General features: G+C 37.1%; 1 protein-coding gene across 2 annotated transcripts in view; it reads left to right on the top strand.

Moving 5' to 3' along the window:
- Nucleotides 1-1,241: 1,241 nt before the first annotated feature.
- Nucleotides 1,242-18,363, top strand: part of LOC122792553 (calhepatin-like) — an 80,985-nt gene continuing 63,863 nt past the window's right edge. Inside the window, exons 1-2 of one of the 2 annotated variants that reach the window (XM_044060274.1) lie at nt 1,242-1,386; nt 16,798-16,869. In XM_044060274.1, coding sequence (XP_043916209.1) covers nt 1,384-1,386; nt 16,798-16,869 — 75 coding nt within the window. In that variant the 5' untranslated portion in view covers nt 1,242-1,383. Of the gene's footprint in view, nt 1,387-16,794; nt 16,870-18,363 lie in introns of both variants that reach the window. The other variant, XM_044060273.1, reaches the window with a different exon arrangement.

Genomic DNA, 18,363 nt, shown 5'->3' on the forward strand with positions numbered 1-18,363 from the left:
TAGTAATCCTGTTATGGAGATAGTTTTTTGCAAATTAATGTGTAGGGTTCGGGCTGGTGGCAGAGGCAGGGTTAGGGTTAGCACACATGAGGAAGAATTCTAAGGAAGGGCTTTATGGTATTGAATACCAACATGTAAACACAGTGCAGAGAGAGTATGTACATTTCATTGTACTATAAGTATAAATACCATAGCCCATCATCATAATTTCTTGCCCTCAGTAAACTAACAGGCAGCACACTGGGTCTATATTGTACTGTCAAAATAGCATTACAGCAAATGCCGTTTCAACGACACATAAAGTGTGAAATTCAAGAACAGAGAAAGCTCATGTCAGTGATTTTTTTCCTAGGGAAAAAAAAATCGGTTGGCCTGAGTCGTGACATTGCCCTTTACCCCACTGTAGTGCGATCTCGGAGTTGGTATATTTATTTAGGGGGGATATGGGGGGCACAGCCCCCCAAATTGTGGGTGTGGGGCACAGCCCCCCAAATTGTGGGTGTGTGGGGAAAGTCCCCCACTTTGAAATGTTTTAATTGGTGTGTTGTATTGTTGGTCTACCAATTTTTTGCCGTTTCAACAATATAATATAGACCCAGCACACTTATGATAATGTATACATTCTTTTCTTTGTATCTTTTTATAGTGGCTATGCAAATTCGAGTTACAGCTCTTGCTAATCAGACAGAGTAACAGATGTCATGTTGTAATTTATTATGTCTGTTTTTCGACAAAGCATACAAAAGTATCACTAATAATAATGAGTTCTTGTAAATCAAAAAAATTGCACCCGATAAATCTCTGGCTTTACAGAAGAACTTAACAACAGGAGTGTTATTTATGTGGCCTTATGACTTGTCATAAAACTAGGCCAATAAAAATGTCCTGTTGTAGACTGCTGTCTAACTAGCTCAAAAGCAGGAGAGCAGAGTGCAAACAAGTCTGCGCCTTTGCAGAAGAGCTTCCCACCAGCAGTGCCATTTATTTTACCTTATGATTCGACATAAACTAGGCAAGTGAAAAAGTTCTCTTTGTAGACTGCTGTCTAACCAGCTCAAAACCAGCAGAGCAGAGTGCAATTATGCTACTGCCCCCAGGGCATGTTCAGGCTTTTTGACATTTGATTTTACAGGAAATATTTCCGTGAGATTTTTTTTTTAAACACAGCCTATCCCCATTCCATTCCATGTAATTCATACTAATTAACGTAAAGAAAAAGAATGCATTAATGGGCAGAGTCGCACTCCTTTAAAGGGTGGATCTTCCTTAGAAATGTGAAGAGTGAATTTAGATAAAGTTGTGAATTATGAAGTGCTTTGCACATTATACAGAGAGGAACAGTTGAGTTAAGCTGCTGCTGCTACTATTGCCTAAAGAACAAACATGGTAAGTTATATGTTTACTGAATTTTCACAGATTTTCATAAAGATGCTCTTTTTTCTGAATTCACATATACTTAAATTATCTATTAATTAACAGTAAGGAAGATTCTTTACAGCTACATATTTCATGTTATTTACCTCTTTCCTTTTTGTCTATGGGGTGAGCCTATCCAGGAATGGTATATGTTCATGACAGACTTAAGTAGGCATTCATATCGACTAAGAGTAATTTGATCTGAGCAGTGTGGAAATTCCACTACTAATTTTTTAATAAGTGTCACAAGATATTTTGTTTCATGTACAAGAGTTGCTGCAGATTCACATTCAGGCAGATTGGATTTTGATTAAGCATCTCTTCTGCACAATAGCATGCCAAGAGTGCACTAGTTTATTTCTATCCTTTTTCAGTATTACAGTATCATTATGTGGGCATGTTCATCATCACTTTCTAGTGGATGTTATGGAATTAGAACCTTAAACTTATGAACTTTGAGGTGTCAAATACATGTCTGCTTCCTGCTGACCCACCGATATGATTAAGTCAATGATGAATTACATGCACTATTAACTGTGGGTCTACCAGACATGAAAATATGTTCAGGCATCAAATTAATGAAAAATAAGAAGGTATGTGAAGAGTACTGGATTTAATTTGGTTACTAGCAACTTCTTTCTGACTGTTGGTCCAAACAACAGATGGTTACTTTTCATATTTCATCACAACTGAGAATGAGATGTGGTCTCTGTGTTTGTGTGTGTGTATGTGTGTGTGTGTGTGTGTGTGTGTGTGTGTGTGTGTGTGTGTGTGTGTGTGTGTGTGTGTGTGTGATAGTTAACAGAACTGCATCTCTTATGGTTTTAAATATGACAGCAGTGTGTCTTTGTGGGTATATGTGAATGAAAGCATATATGCCTTTTTGAGAACAGAATATCATGATTCAGTTTGTATGTGAGTGCAAGGAAGTTAATCATTTTCCCCATTGTTATATGATCTTGGAGTTAGCATTTATTAAATTGCAACAGCTGCTTGCCATCAATAATTGCAGTTTGATATTATTTCCAATGAAATGTTGTTTTGTGCAGCTGGCATAAACTCCAAATAGACAGAGAGACAGAAATGACAGATATAGAAACATTGATAAATAGAAATATTTTTGTTACTATATTTTATACATACAAATGAGTAAATAAAAAAACAAACAAACCAGTTAGTGATTCCTTTTGGAAGTGACCACCCAGGGGCTTGACTGCAGTCACACTGTATATGAGGCAAGACAAGCAATTAAACAAGAGACTGTAAGATGAAACTAGACATCAGCTTACTCCTTTAATTCCAAAAGTATTAATGCCTGACTTGCATGGCTTTCCACAAAGTCACCAATGGAAGAGAAGGAAAGGCATTCAGTAAACTGAACTAGCTACATTTATTAGATGGCAGTCTATGGCATTCTGAAGTACTGTATCATGGGTATCTGTGCTCTGATGTATGGATGCCTTAATATCCGTTAACATCTTTATACACTGCACAGGTCAGGACATCCCTGCCATCATTTTATCCAGTAGGAAGGTTACTACCCCCATGTATTTAGTGGCACTAATAATGTGTCAGGATAATATAAAAAACAACCTCTACCAATGGATATCTTGTATTACTTCTAGCTGTTTAATGTCAATTATATTAAATAAATGTTGAGAGTTCCCTAAATTAAATTAAATTGAATTAATGTTTATTTGTTGGAAGAGTTAGGTAATACATTAAAAAGATCTCCTAATCCCCTCAGATATTTTGGAAAAAAATAAACCAGTATGGAAGTGCATTTAAGTAGAAATAATTTTGTATCCATTTTGTCTCGAACAAAATACATTTAGGAAATGCTCACTGATGTATCAATATATTACAGAATACTCTGCAACTCCAAAGAAACAGTATGAATTAAAACAGCTACAGAGCTTATAAAATGTTAAATCTACAACTTCTAATACCTGTGTGCGTCTTTTGACTAGAAAAGTATGTGGCTATAATGTTTACGAGTGGCATGCTGTACATACAAATCTTGGCTATTGCATCTAAGTCCTTGTTATAAACAAAGCAAGTTTATTATACTCCTTAAATGACCTCATGCATACCTCTGCATTCACTTTATAGTCGTTGAAATTTTTCTTTTCTATGCATCACTGATATCATCAGAGTTATCTGAAAGACTGTATTGCATAGTTGAACATATAAACAGACTGCTACATGCCTTGTTTAGTTTACATATTTTATTTATTATTTTATTTATTTATATTTGTTGACCGGGAGTGTCTGACTGGACGTAGGTCCATTTTCAGCAGAGGCCCGGGGAGAAAGACTACACAATTAAAATAAACAGACAGTAGTTACATTGGATTACATAGCGATTAACAATTTACATAGCAATTACTTACAACATATTTACAGATGAAGAACATAGTACATCAGTAGACAACTAGAATCTTTATCTGTGAAGTACATAACAGACATTAACAAATGTTAAAATAAGAAGTTCCTGCTGTATAAGTACTAGGCTTATGAGCATCTGCGCTTGCTATAATCAAGGTAGTTAGTGGAGTGGAAAGAAAGGTAGTGGTTGGCTGAGGTGGGTGATATTAGAGTGGGAGTTGCAAGGGCATAGCCAGCATGTTTTTAGGTGCGCTTTTAGTAAAGTTTTGAAGTGGGTGCATGATGGTACTTAGGTAATTGTGGGTGGAAAAGAGTTCCATAATTTGGCTATGGTGCAAGAGAATAGTGCTTCACCAGCAGAGTTATTGGCTTTAGTGATCTGCAAGTGATTTTTGTTGCTGGATCTTAGTGGTCTGGTGGTGCGATAGGGTTGGACTAGATTCTGGAGGGATGGGGCATTTAGTGGATGGTTTACTAGTTTGTGGGCGAGTGAGAGTTGATACCATTGAAGTAGGTGAGGGAGTTTAAGCCAGCCCAGTTCAGCAAGTGAGATACAGTGGTGACTACGGTAGGATGCCCCTGTGGCGAATTTGGCAATTTTGTTGTAGCAGGTCTCTAGCTTGTTTAGATTGCATTGCCTTAGGTTGGTATATAGTGGAGAGGCATAAAGTAGGGTGGAGATAAGGTGGGAATTTGCTATTGAAATCTTTGCTGCTTTGGTGAGAAGATGCTTATTTCTGTTTCACGCTCCTCGTTTATTGTGGACTTTTTTTATGGTCATGGATATGTGAATGCCAAATTTTAGTTTATTGTCCATTTCCACTACTAGCAATTTGGTGTGTTCAGTTGGGCATATAGTAGTGTTGTCTTTTGCTGAGATGTTAAAGTGAGAGTTGTTTTGAGTATGTTTGGTGGGTTGGAAGATGAGTAGTTTAGTTTTGTTTGGGTTGAGTATTAATTGGGCATCGGATAACCAAGTTTCAACAGAGGAAAAGGCTTCCTGTGTGACTTTTTGCAGTTTGGGTAGGGACTGGGCTGAGCAGATGATGGTCGAGTCGTCTGCGTATTGTATGAGTGCACCATGTGTGGTGGCAGAGGCTAGATTATTTGTGAAAACAGAGAAGAGTAGGGGTCCAAGGATGGATCCTTGGGGAACCCGTATGGAGACAGGTAGTTGCGGAGATATGTCATTCTGCCATACAATAGATTGTTGGCAGTCAGACAGTTAACTCTGAAACCAGTTGGTGACTGATTGTGAGAAGGATAGGTTATTGAGGGCAAAGATGAGTTGTTTGTGTGGGACCATGTCAAATGCTTTAGATAGGTCTAGGAAAGTAGCAGAGGAGATATAGCCATTGTTTTTATGCTGAAGGATAGTGTTAGTAAAGGAGAGTAAGGCAGTGGTGGTGCTATGGTTTGGTCAGAAACCATGCTGAGTATTGGAAAGGAGGTTGTTAGTAAGGAGGTAGTCTGAGACCTGGAGTGTAAGCATCTCTCTAGTATTTTGGAGAGTGGAGAGAGAATAGCTATGGGGCAGTAATTGGTTAGTTCTGTGGAGGGTCCGCCTTTGTGGAGGGGAATTATATGTGATAATTTCCACAATGTGGGAACATAACTTTCTGACAGAGATCGATTAATCAAGATGATACTGGGTAGGCCAGAGCATCAGCTGTGATTTGTAGGTATTCACTTGGGAGGTTGTCTGCTGCTAATTTGGTGGGTTTAAGTTTAGTTAAGAGTTTTTTTATGTTCGAGGTAGGTACAGCAGAAAAAGAGAAGGCAGTGGGGAGATTAGTAGTTGAAGGTGTGGGTTGGAGGGGAGGGGGGTTGTGTTGTTTAGCTAGTGATAGTATGGTTTGTGTGAAGTGTGTGTTGAATGAGGTAGCAATATTTTCAGAAGAGTGAGGAATGTTAGGAGGAGGGGTACTGACTTTACCTGGGTGGAGGATGGAGTTTATGGAGGACCAGAATTGTTTGGGGCTGTGTTCGGAGGAGTCTAGGGCAGACTGGTAGTATTGGAATTTGTCCTGTTTTATTAGCTTTTTGACTCTATTGCATAGTTCTAGGAATTTCTGTCTAGTTGAGGGGGTCTTGGTTTTGCACCAGTGCTCCCAGGCTTTATCCCTGTTTTTCATTTCTGACTTAGTAGTTTTCTGTAGCCATGGGGAGGGTTGTGCTTTGATTCTGGAAAGTCTTATGGGTCCATGGTAATTAAGGATGCTCAGGAAGGTAGTATTAAAAAATTCAACTGCGTCATCAAGACTGAGGTAATTTAGAGGATGCCAGTTACATTCTTTGAGGGATGAGATGAATGTGAGTGGGTTAAAGTTTATTTTTTTACGTATCTGATGGTAGACGACAGGTTTAGCTTGGTATAGGTATTTTATGAGTAAGAATGTTGGGGAGTGATCACTGAGGCTATCTGATAAGCAGCCTGTTATATATGACTGGGGGCTCTTACTGACTAGTATCCAGTCCAGGTTAGTGTGCTTGCTGGAGTTTTTATTTATCCTGGTTGGTGACTGGACTAGTTGGGTGAAGCCATGAAGGTGTACATGATGGGTTGGATGGTTGCCAGAACAGGATTGCCAGTCAATATTGAAATCACCTAAAATGATAGTTTCTTGGGGGAGATGGTGGGTAGACCAGCTGAGGAGGTTTTCTAGTGGAGGGATGTTTTGGCCAGGTGGGAAGTAGCCTCCAATTATGTTGATGGTTTTGGTTTATTTTGAGGTTGGTATATATTATTTCTTCATTGCCTATTTGTGGAGCTGATGATTTTAAGATCTGGATGTTTAGATGTTGTTTAAATATTATAGCTACACCGCCTCCTTTCTTGTTTAGCCGGTCTACTCTTAGTATGCCATAACCTGTAGGGAGTATTTACTCACTGGTAATGTGAGGTTTTAGCCAGGTTTCTGTCAGGATGACTATATCTGGGGAGTACAAGTCTATGGTGGCATGGAGTTCATGGACTTTGTTGGATATACTTCTAATATTTAGGCTTAGTAGAAGGAAGTCATTTGGCATTCTATTGGCTGCAATATGGGAGAAGTTGTAGTTTCTAGTCTGATTATGAGGATTGGAGTTGGAGATGGCAGGGCCAGGGTTGGGGTGGATATCTCCACTTAGAGCTAGTTTTGATATGCATGAGGTTATTAGTTTTCTCAGTTTATGGATGTGTTTGTTTATAAGGGAAACTTTATGATTGTGCTCTTTGGGTAATAGGTATGGTGGGAGGGTTATTATGTTAAGTTGTAGGGATGCTTTATGTTTGAGTAATATAGTTGGTAGAATATGTGAGGGGGTGCATAGGGATGGTTCTTGAGTTGGTGGGAGGGGAGCTGAGTGAGGGTGTGACATGAGTGGTGGTGTGAGTAGTAGTACAGTGGTAGTGGTTGAGTGTGGGAATGATAGAGCTTTGGTAGGATGTAAGATATGCAAGGAGAGTGCATGCAGTGAGCATAGGTAAGGTACGCTTGTACATGTTAGCTGAGGAGGTGTGATAGTGGGAAGATGGAGGAGGTAGTGTTGGGTTAGCGCTGCGGTTGGCTACTGGAAAGATGGGAGGGGTTTGTGAGTGTAATAAAGGTGGAACCACTGGGGGCGGGAGGGAATAGGGGGCAGGGTGGGGAGCGAAGCGGGTAGAGACCCTTTTAGTTGCTCTTATGAGGGGGCTGGAAACAATCAGGTAACAGAGTTAACTGCTGAATGAACATTCATGTTTCTAAATGAAATTAAAAAAGCTGTTTAGTTGTGTAAAGCATCATGTAATATGTTTATTTTTCCTTTTGAGGTGATTTATTAACCTTGCAGTCAAGCAAGGTTAGTGTATTTTCTATTTTGTTTAAATATAAGCTTCTAGTTTGAAAAAAGTAGATAATAATCATGAATTTCCTGCTTTGCCTCACAATTCCAACTGAAACAAAATTGTTACATTATTATTGCATAATACATTTTCAATTTCTCCCACTCTAATTTTCTTTTCTATAGTATATCTGCTAGTTGTTTCGATTTCACTAGCAGTTATATGTTGCAGAGCCTTTGCATGTCTTTGCTGATGTCTTGTTCATACACCCCTTCATTTTACTTTATTGCCCCCCTTTGTTTTAATCTAATGACAGTACTACTCAGAGCATGTCATGCATAAAAGTTTACAAGCAAAACACTCCAACAGTAAGTAACAAATGTGTATATGGATATGGTTCACAGAAGTCAGACCTTATCAATAAACAAGGACACAAAGCTAATCCAAATATTGCACCTCCCTCACAGCTGAATTATTGTCAACTTACAGATCATTCCTACAGCAGTCAAGGAAACCCTTCCCTATGTTACTTCATGTGATGCCATAGAGCTTACAGTTCACTGACACTCTTCTGTAATATGTCTACCGTCTAGTGTTCATATTTCTGTTCTGCCCAGTGATGAAGAGTTAGGATGAATGTTTCCATTTGTTCCTTAACCTCACTCACTTAACATATTTCAAAGGACATAACTATGTGGTTTAAAAAGGCTGTTGTTTAGTGCATTATAATGCAAAAGCTAGCAATTATTTACTTTTCCTTCTCTTAAGTATCCCTAACAGGGGTAGCTCCATGTGGATATCAACATGTCTCTGATCTCTACCTCTGACCTATTTTTCCTTGCTTGCTTTATCTCTGCTGGGTCAACTAATGGATACAGGCATTTACACCAAGTGCATGCACCACACCAATCCATTAAAATGCTGATTACATGTAAACATATTATCTAACCAACTAATTTATAATTTCCTGGGATCAACAGTTTAGGGGGAATATGAAAGTTCCTCATTTCTCTAAGCATGTGTAACCTTAAAATTGCAAATCATAAGTAGTGGAGGACAATGACCACGAATGAGGGATACAAATACATTTACTTTAAGTAAGCAGTATGATCCAATGATATGCAATTTTGGTTAGTTTTGCTTTATTAACATTAGGCCAGAAATATTCAGTTATGCGTTGTGTAACCTTTATGTCTTTCTATTTGAAAATTCCATGTCTGATTATAATTCTCATATACATTTTAGAAGCACTTTCATTTAATCTAGCACATGCACCAAATTATCAATGACTGCATAAATAAATGCATAAATGTATAAACTAGAGAAATAAATGATAAAAAATGAATGCCTATTATTCAACATTTTTAGTAGTGATCAAAATATTCATTTTTATCCATACTTGTAATGCCCAGTTTAGAAGGGATTTTTCTTAATATCCATGGTATCACAAATAGTAGATCATACATAGTGCATAGCTACATAATTCTATGGGAATAGCTAGAGACTCTTGGCTGAATTCAAAGAACCTTAATTAATCATTATCACTGAAGCCTCTTATCCAGAGGAGAAAGGCAAACAGAGACGTTTTGTTCCAAAAATCTTTATTAGTCAATGGATGAGGGCTAACACAGGTCTTCAAAGTTACAATATTTTAATACAAGTTAAAGTGCATTCCTCCAATTGTATATTGGAAGTGGATAGTTGGGGAGGTTGAAGGTAGCATGTAATTGGCTAAAATAATCTACAATTTGAAGAAATCCTTCTGGGAGGATTCCTCTAGCCTTAGTTAACCTATGAGATTTTGTCTTTCAAAGACCACTATCCTTTACTCTCATCCATCAATTAACTTTAACAAATTGAAAGTGTAAATATTTCTATTTCAGTGAAAAACACAAAACTGGAGATGAAAAAATGGTATGTTATTTTCAACCACAGTGCAGTTTCTTTTTTTTCTGTGCTTAATTCATGTGAAACTTTATGTTTCATTACACCAGTATAAAGTAGTTTATTGAAATCATTTTCTAAAAAGTGCTGTTACATAAGCTTCTTCAGACCCATCAAAAAATCAGTAACCCAGCAGTCTTTTATGAGGCTCATATCTTATTATTGAGATTTTTCTAGTATAAATACCAACATAATTCCAGAATCTCAAGTTTAAACCTAGTGGGTAGTAAATTATTCTTCATTCCTGCTTTTATGGAACTTGCATATATAGTGAATTACTCAACTGAAAACTTCCTAGTTAGAGAAAGTCAAGAAGACATCTCTTGGCATTGAGACATCCTTCAGACTTACCATCTAAATTTGTATATTCAATGTAGTGCTTGCTTTTATAGGGCTTAAATTTTTACTCAAATTATACCTTGGTAAATGTAAAACTTGGTGTTCAAACATATCCCAAAAGCTAAAGAAAGACAGTCGCAACACTTTGCTGGAAATTGAAAACTGTTTTAATGGCAAACAGAGTAGCAAATCAGCCAACAAATAAGCACTTTCACCTTGGATTCCACTGGCATCATCAGAGTTATAAAAAAAGCCCAACATGACAGCTTAAGTACCCTCATAGGTGAAATAAACAACCAATCACATTCTTCCATACAATACAGGACACTAAGTAGTTTACATAGTTAAAGACATATCACTAAAAATCAGGATTTTAAAATAATGACTGCCATATAAATAGTAAAAAAAACATACTAAATACAGTTTAAAATACATTTTTGACACAACAAATCCCTAAGACCAAATGTAAATATAATTACCCATCAGAATTTATAATTCCAGGAGTGAAACAAAAAAACACTGATATTAATTCAAATTAAACAAGCCCTTTGTTTCAATCCAGGAGTTAGAGATATAATCATTACGTCAGGTGAAACATTGGCATTTAACCTCATCTGCCATTTACTTTGCTTTGCTGCTACTTCCAATTTAATGTCACCACCCCTCTCATTATGTTGAACCTTGTCAATCACAAAAAAGATGAACTTTTTAAAGTTCACACACTTATTACTGTAAACAAAAAGAGCATTATGTGGATCCATATTCTTTATTGCCCTTAAATGTTCACTAATTCTATCCCTTAACCTGCGCACAGTTTTTCCAACATAAAAAGATGTGCAGGACACACAGGTAGCCAGATAGACTACCATAGTTGTATTGCAGTTTCATTTCCCCTGGCATTTTATAGAATAATCATAATTCCCTACAGTGACATATGGCCCATCATTAATAAACTTACAAAGTTTACAGGCACTGCATTTCATCATAAGGGAATGATACCCAGGTTTTAATTTGGTCTTTGAATTCCTCTCTAAAATGTTCTTAATATTTCTGCCCCTACTATAAACTATTCAGGTTTTATTGCCAAGACATTCCTTGGTCACAACACCAAAACAAGTGTCCCAACATCTATTGACAATAGAACATATATTATGGGAATCTGTATTGTAATGCAAAACCATCACATCTGTAGTCATATCTTTAGGTCTAGTTTGTGTCTGGGCAACTGTGGTGTTCAGTAAAGGGATAAAAGATGTGTTTCTTTTTACCAATATTTCTTTCTTAATTTTAATCAACATTCTCAGTGGATATCCCTTCTCAATGAACATCCTTATTAAAACGTACAGTTATTTGGTAGAATTCACATCATCACTTATAAAGGGTGATAATCTCACCAATTGGCCCTTTATTATGCTTTTCAACTGATGTGGTGGGTGGCAACTCTTAAAGTGCAACAAGGTATTAGAATAGGTCTTTTTTATAAATATAGTACTGCATAACTTTTGATTTATTTCATTCTTGAACAATTTAATGTCCAAGTAATCAATCTCATCAGGTTTCCAAATACTAGTAAACCTAAAAAAAATCAGTTGTGGAATTTAAATATTCTACAAATTCATCAGGTTCATTTTTAGTCCCTTGCCATAGGATGAGTAAATTATCCAAAAAACGATCGTATAACAAAATTTTGTCATAAAACTGTGACCTAAACACAAATTTCCTCTCCCATTCTAGGAGTACAAGGTTGGCAAATATGGGGGCACAACTGGCCCCAATAGCCACACCTGATATCTAAAAAGTGCTGTTACAAAAGCTTCTTTAGACCCATCGAAAAATCAATAACCCAGCATTCTTTTATGAGGCTCATATCTTATTATTGAGATTTGTCTAGTATAAATACCAACCTAATTCCAGAATCTCAAGTTTAAACTATTCTGCATGCCTGCTTTTATGGAGCTTGTATACACAGTGAATTACTCTTAAATGATTTCAACTGAGAACTTCCTAGTTATAGAAAGTCAAGAAGACATCTCTTGCAATTGAGACATCCTTCAGATTTACCATCTAAATCTGTATGTTCACTGTAGTGCTTGTTTTTATAGGGCTTAGATTTTTACTCAAATTATACCTTGGTAAATCTAAAACTTGGTGTTCAAACAAATCCCAAAAGCTATTAGTGCAAGCATTTTAAACAGCATGAGAATTAGCAGAGTCCAAACTCACTCTGCTCCTCTACGCTGCCCCTAATTTCCACCCCCAACTACCTGTACGTTTATACATCACAAAACTCCACCCCTTCTGTATTTCCACCTATCATAATCACAGCACTTTCAGTTCTAAATGAACCACTCACATTTCACCCTTACTCTTTTCGCCCTTCCCTACTTTCCACTCTCACTCCTTTTCCCATTATAATTCAATTACTTTTTCCTTAAATTCTACTTCTAACCACAGATATGATTCTCCTAACAACACTTGCTATTGTTCTCAGCAATTTAACAACCTGTTAACACCAGTCTTACATCCTCAATGCTCTCTCCTTCAATTACTTGTTAAAAATCGATCACCACAACCATTTCACCATCATAGCATCCATTTAAACCAAAACCATGTTTTTTAGGCGAACTGTTAGATGCATGTTCCTATTTAAACTATGCTGCAATGCATTGAAAAAAACAAGTGTTTTAATATTTTTTAAAGGTTGTTTTTCTCACTAAACAAAGAAAGTGTGAAATTCAAATGTAAACAGCTTGAATGATAAATCTGATGAAAGCTGTAGTTAGGTCATGGACAAAATATGCACAACGCACACTGCCTGCAGCTACAATGGTCACTGCTGAAGAAAGTTGAATCCAGCTTTTTAGAGAAGCCACACGATGCCGCATCCTCTTCAACTCCCAAGAAGAAAACCAACAAATAAAAAAACAAGGCCTTATATAGAAAAGGTGCTTCAGCACTATAAACAGATTTTGCTTTATTTATTAACTTGTTTACTTTCATACTTCTCTGGCAACTGCAGGGAGAGCCTTCACAACACCAGTCAGAAACCCCTTTACAGGTACAAGATGTTATGGATCATGATCAGGAGATCACTGCAGCTGCCAGCGACCATTTAAAGTAAATAAATTAATAAATAATGAAAGCCCTATTTACAGCAATGAAGCACTTTCTGTACATAAGACTGTTTTTTCCTTTCTTCGGAAACTGAGAAGGGTGCCGCACCCTTTTGCTTCTGTACAGAAGCCAAATTGTGTAGGGGGTGGGGGGTTCTTCAACAGTGACTATTGCACCTACAGCTGTTGTGTTTTGCAGGCATTTTTCCAGCAACCTAACAGAAACATTCAATGCAACATACCTTTATGCTTATAAGTCGTGTAGGTCTTGAGCATCTGCCTTTTAAGGAGTATAGGCTAGATATTTACATAATAGATGTTGCATACATTATGACCTGCACAACCACTGGCAAGGTCAGATATGCTTGTGGAAGCAAGACATGATTGGAGGAGGAATAAGGAATTATGGACTGGCAAGGGATTATCATACAACAGAAAGTGCACAATGGAATCTTTCATAGGATAACAGGATCACAGGAGATTACTTAGCTAGCAACCCAGAGGTCATTTCGAGCCTAGCCCTTTTTATCCCAATGTAAGACCATAGAAATGCTATTTAATATCCAGGATTGCATTTAGTTATGACTGCCCATGTCCAGGAGGGTTGCAAGTAGAATTCCCGGTAAGAATTTATGGTACCCCATCCACTTATCCAGGTTCTTTTTGAACAGTGTCATAGAGGTGTTCTGTTTCACATGAATAGGTAGCCTATTCCAAAGATGTGGCAGTCACTGGGAGATAAATCTGTCCATCCAACATGTACTATTTAAGTCACAGGCCATATTTAGTTCCCTGGAATGGGTGTGCCTAGTCCTGTTTTGATTTACAGATATGCAGCAAGTTCATTCATTAGGATTGGGTCTAAGATTGCTCTGTAAGCTAGGCATAAGTCTCCCCTAAGAAGTCTGTATGGTAGAGAGTCAAGTGACAAGTACTTTAGTTGGTCTGTGTATGGCACATGCTGGAGTTCCTTCATCTTCTTTGTTAGAAACCTCTGAGATCTCTCCAATTGCAGCAGATGCTTTGTACGTTACATGCCAAATGGGGCATATATATAGGGTTCCTATCTGCAGACCGAAGACGCATGAAATGGCAAAATATCGAAATGGCATTAAGTGAATTCTTTCCCTGGGAAAGAATTTGTTTGGCTGCTTCAGTACTTTGCCATTTTCGGCACTGTAGTGCGGTGTCGGAGTTGGTATATTTAAGTAGGGGGGGTGTGGGGGAAACAGCCCCCCACTTAATCTCATGTTTTAATGTGCTTTTTTTTTTTTTTTTTTGGAACAGTGATTTTTTTCCCCTTGGATAAAAATCGCTGTTCTGAGAGTTCGGTTTTGTAAGCTTTCGCTTACATGGGGTTGATTAATCATCGTTCGCTTATCTAAGCATTCGGTGATCTACTATAGACCCATATATATATATATATATATATATATATATATATATATATATATATATATATATATATATATATATTTATATATATTTATATATAAATATTACTGTTTTCCATACTTTTTAAGTAGTGGTTTATTGCTGCACTTGCTCTAGAGTCATGCACAATTGTGATTCATAAAGATGTCATGATGATGGCAGAGCTAAGTTCATTACCTTAATATGACAATGTTGAGATCTGGTGCTATGTGGGCAACTATTTGTGTGTGCTCAGCAGCAAAATTATATGAAGTCATCACCCATTTCATTGAGATAGCAGATTTCTCTACGCTATAGACAAATCAATTGCTAGTAGGGATTATTCTACTCCTCATCAAAGGCCCTGGATGGTTGTGTTTTAACGGCACTATGATATTGCGCAGATCAGTATGCTGAGAAGTGTATAAGCATGGATGAGCAATCCATGTTGATAAGTAGACTCCCTTTGTGTTGTAATTGGCTGCTACCCATAGGCTGTCCCTTTCAGACCAAGTAGTACTCCAACTGTATAGACATCTCGAACTGTGCACAATCTGAAGGAGAGATTTGTATATGTATTTTGCTTATGGAGTACAGTGCCTACACAGTGTACATGACAGCATATGTGATCTTCATCCATTGTTTACAAAACTTGTATAAACCATTCAGGGTTTTTGTGCAGGTATACAGCATTACAGGCCTGGTCTACTGCATACCAATTATTGTCAACATCACTCTTAAATATTTGAATTCTTCTGCGTTATTAGGTAAATATATTTATTTATTCACTGAGTGCACTGTAGCTGTCTTAGATGATATGTGTGGCACAGCATTTCCTTTTACAGAAGGGTTCTTGATGGATTTAACGTGTTACTGTGATGAATCTTTCTTTGAATTGTATATGCATATTTTGTCTCTGGTTTACTGGTAAAGTCAAGATTATTTCAGTACTGATGAATATACGTACAATATTTTATATTGGGAGGAACACTGTTGTTTTTATAAACAAATCAGTAATGCTTTAGTTAACATACAGGGGATTACCATTGTGTCTCCTGGCATAATCAACTTATGCATTTAAAATATTGAAGATTTCACCATAAATGGAGAGAGATAAACAAAGCTTGACAGGTGAATCCTGACATCCATGGTGAGAAGCAATAAAAAGATTTGTCAGCAAAGGCATACCTCTCAACCTCATACGGCAAGAAATCTGGCCAAAGCAAAAAATAATGGGAAAACTTAGGCTCAAAAATAGGGACAGAGTTATTGCTCTTATAATAATTAAGTTACTAGAATAACAGTTTGTGTGTTATCATGCATTTTCTGAAGCATATGAAATCCGAAACTCAAATGTCTGCAATTATTTAATGACTTCAATCCTCAATGGTTTGCCAGAAAGACATAAATGTTATGAGGAACAGATCAAAAAACATGAGGCAAAAATCTGAGAAAATATAGATATTTGAGAAGTGTGATCAGAAGTTTGATTGTAATTCTTTGTAATGCATGCAGCTTTTGCAGCACCATGGGATACCAGTTACAGAAAGAAACATGTAGAAATGCAGTGTTGAAAGCTATAAAACAGTGTTGCCACAGACAGGCAGACACGGTGTTGCTCCTCACACAGACAGTAGGCAGAAGTAAGCTTTAAAAAGTTTAGCCATTCTGCCAGACTTTTTTCTTTGTGCATGTATGTAGATGGAGGGGGGGGGGTGAGAAGCATCTAACAGTTTTCATAGCTGATTTTAGGTTCTAACAATTATTCTATGCTGGTTGGCACTGTCAGCTGCTATGCTCTGGTGTGAAACTACAGCTTAATAGCAGTGAGGGGCATACCTCTTAACCTCTTACTGTTAGAGATTTGGAAAAAGCCAAAACTAATAGGAGGGGGGCAAAGGCCCATAAATAAGAATATATTTTAAAAATTGCTCTTATGCACTTAGAACGTCATTGGAATAAAAGATCATGCATTATCATGCATTTTCTGAAGGATATGAAGTCAGAAACTTAAATATCAATCATTAAAACACACATTTTATGACGTACACACCAAAAATGTGAAGCAAAAATCTGGGCATTCTGCAAATATCTAGACAGTTGACGGGTATGGGATGTGCTTACCAAAAGCATTTCTGATGTCAAAAAAGGTATTTAATAAGCCTGTGTTCTCTCTGTTTTCAAAGTGTAATTGCAATACTCTATGCACTAAAAACACTTAAACCCTGCTCCTAAAACTTAAGGCCATGTATCTCAGAACTGCAGTATATTGTTCTTTACCTAACAATGAGTCTGATATGATTGAACTCGTGTTATATTGACTATGTATGTGACACATTTATTGCAGCTAAAGTATTGTCATTTCAATCCTAGCAGAATCCAGCCAGCAAGACTGAGTGTCTTAAGAACACTTCAAATCCATCACAGCAAGAAGCAAGCAAGCAGCAAGTAAGCTCCATGTAATTTTTTCAGTGATCCTATCCAGGAATGGTATATGTTCATGACAGACTTAAGTAGGCATTCATATTGACTAAGAGTAATTTGATCTGAGCAGTGTGGAAATTCCACTACTAATTTTTTAATAAGTGTCACAAGATATTTTGTTTCGTGTACAAGAGTTGCTGCAGATTCACATTCAGGCAGATTGGATTTTGATTAAGCATCTCTTCTGCACAATAGCATGCCAAGAGTGCACTAGTTTATTTCTATCCTTTTTCAGTATTACAGTATCATTATGTGGGCATGTTCATCATCACTTTCTAGTGGATGTTATGGAATTAGAACCTTAAACTTATGAACTTTGAGGTGTCAAATACATGTCTGCTTCCTGCTGACCCACCGATATGATTAAGTCAATGATGAATTACATGCACTATTAACTGTGGGTCTACCAGACATGAAAATATGTTCAGGCATCAAATTAATGAAAAATAAGAAGGTATGTGAAGAGTACTGGATTTAATTTGGTTACTAGCAACTTCTTTCTGACTGTTGGTCCAAACAACAGATGGTTACTTTTCATATTTCATCACAACTGAGAATGAGATGTGGTCTCTGTGTTTGTGTGTGTGTATGTGTGTGTGTGTGTGTGTGTGTGTGTGTGTGTGTGTGTGTGTGTGTGTGTGTGTGTGTGTGATAGTTAACAGAACTGCATCTCTTATGGTTTTAAATATGACAGCAGTGTGTCTTTGTGGGTATATGTGAATGAAAGCATATATGCCTTTTTGAGAACAGAATATCATGATTCAGTTTGTATGTGAGTGCAAGGAAGTTAATCATTTTCCCCATTGTTATATGATCTCGGAGTTAGTATTTATTAAATTGCAACAGCTGCTTGCCATCAATAATTGCAGTTTGATATTATTTCCAATGAAATGTTGTTTTGTGCAGCTGGCATAAACTCCAAATAGACAGACAGAGAGACAGAAATGACAGATATAGAAACATAGATAAATAGAAATATTTTTGTTACTATATTTTATACATACAAATGAGTAAATAAAAAAACAAACAAACCAGTTAGTGATTCCTTTTGGAAGTGACCACCCAGGGGCTTGACTTCAGTCACACTGTATATGAGGCAAGACAAGCAATTAAACAAGAGACTGTAAGATGAAACTAGACATCAGCTTACTCCTTTAATTCCAAAAGTATTAATGCCTGACTTGCATGGCTTTCCACAAAGTCACCAATGGAAGGGAAGGAAAGACATTCAGTAAACTGAACTAGCTACATTTATTAGATGGCAGTCTATGGCATTCTGAAGTACTGTATCATGGGTATCTGTGCTCTGATGTATGGATGCCTTAATATCCGTTAACATCTTTATACACTGCACAGGTCAGGACATCCCTGCCATCACTTTATCCAGTAGGAAGGTTACTACCCCCATGTATTTAGTGGCACTAATAATGTGTCAGGATAATATAAAAAACAACCTCT

This window comes from Protopterus annectens, chromosome 1.part0, assembly GCF_019279795.1.
Source record: "Protopterus annectens isolate FY-2018-M chromosome 1.part0, PAN1.0, whole genome shotgun sequence".
NCBI classification, from domain to species: Eukaryota; Metazoa; Chordata; order Ceratodontiformes; family Protopteridae; genus Protopterus; species Protopterus annectens.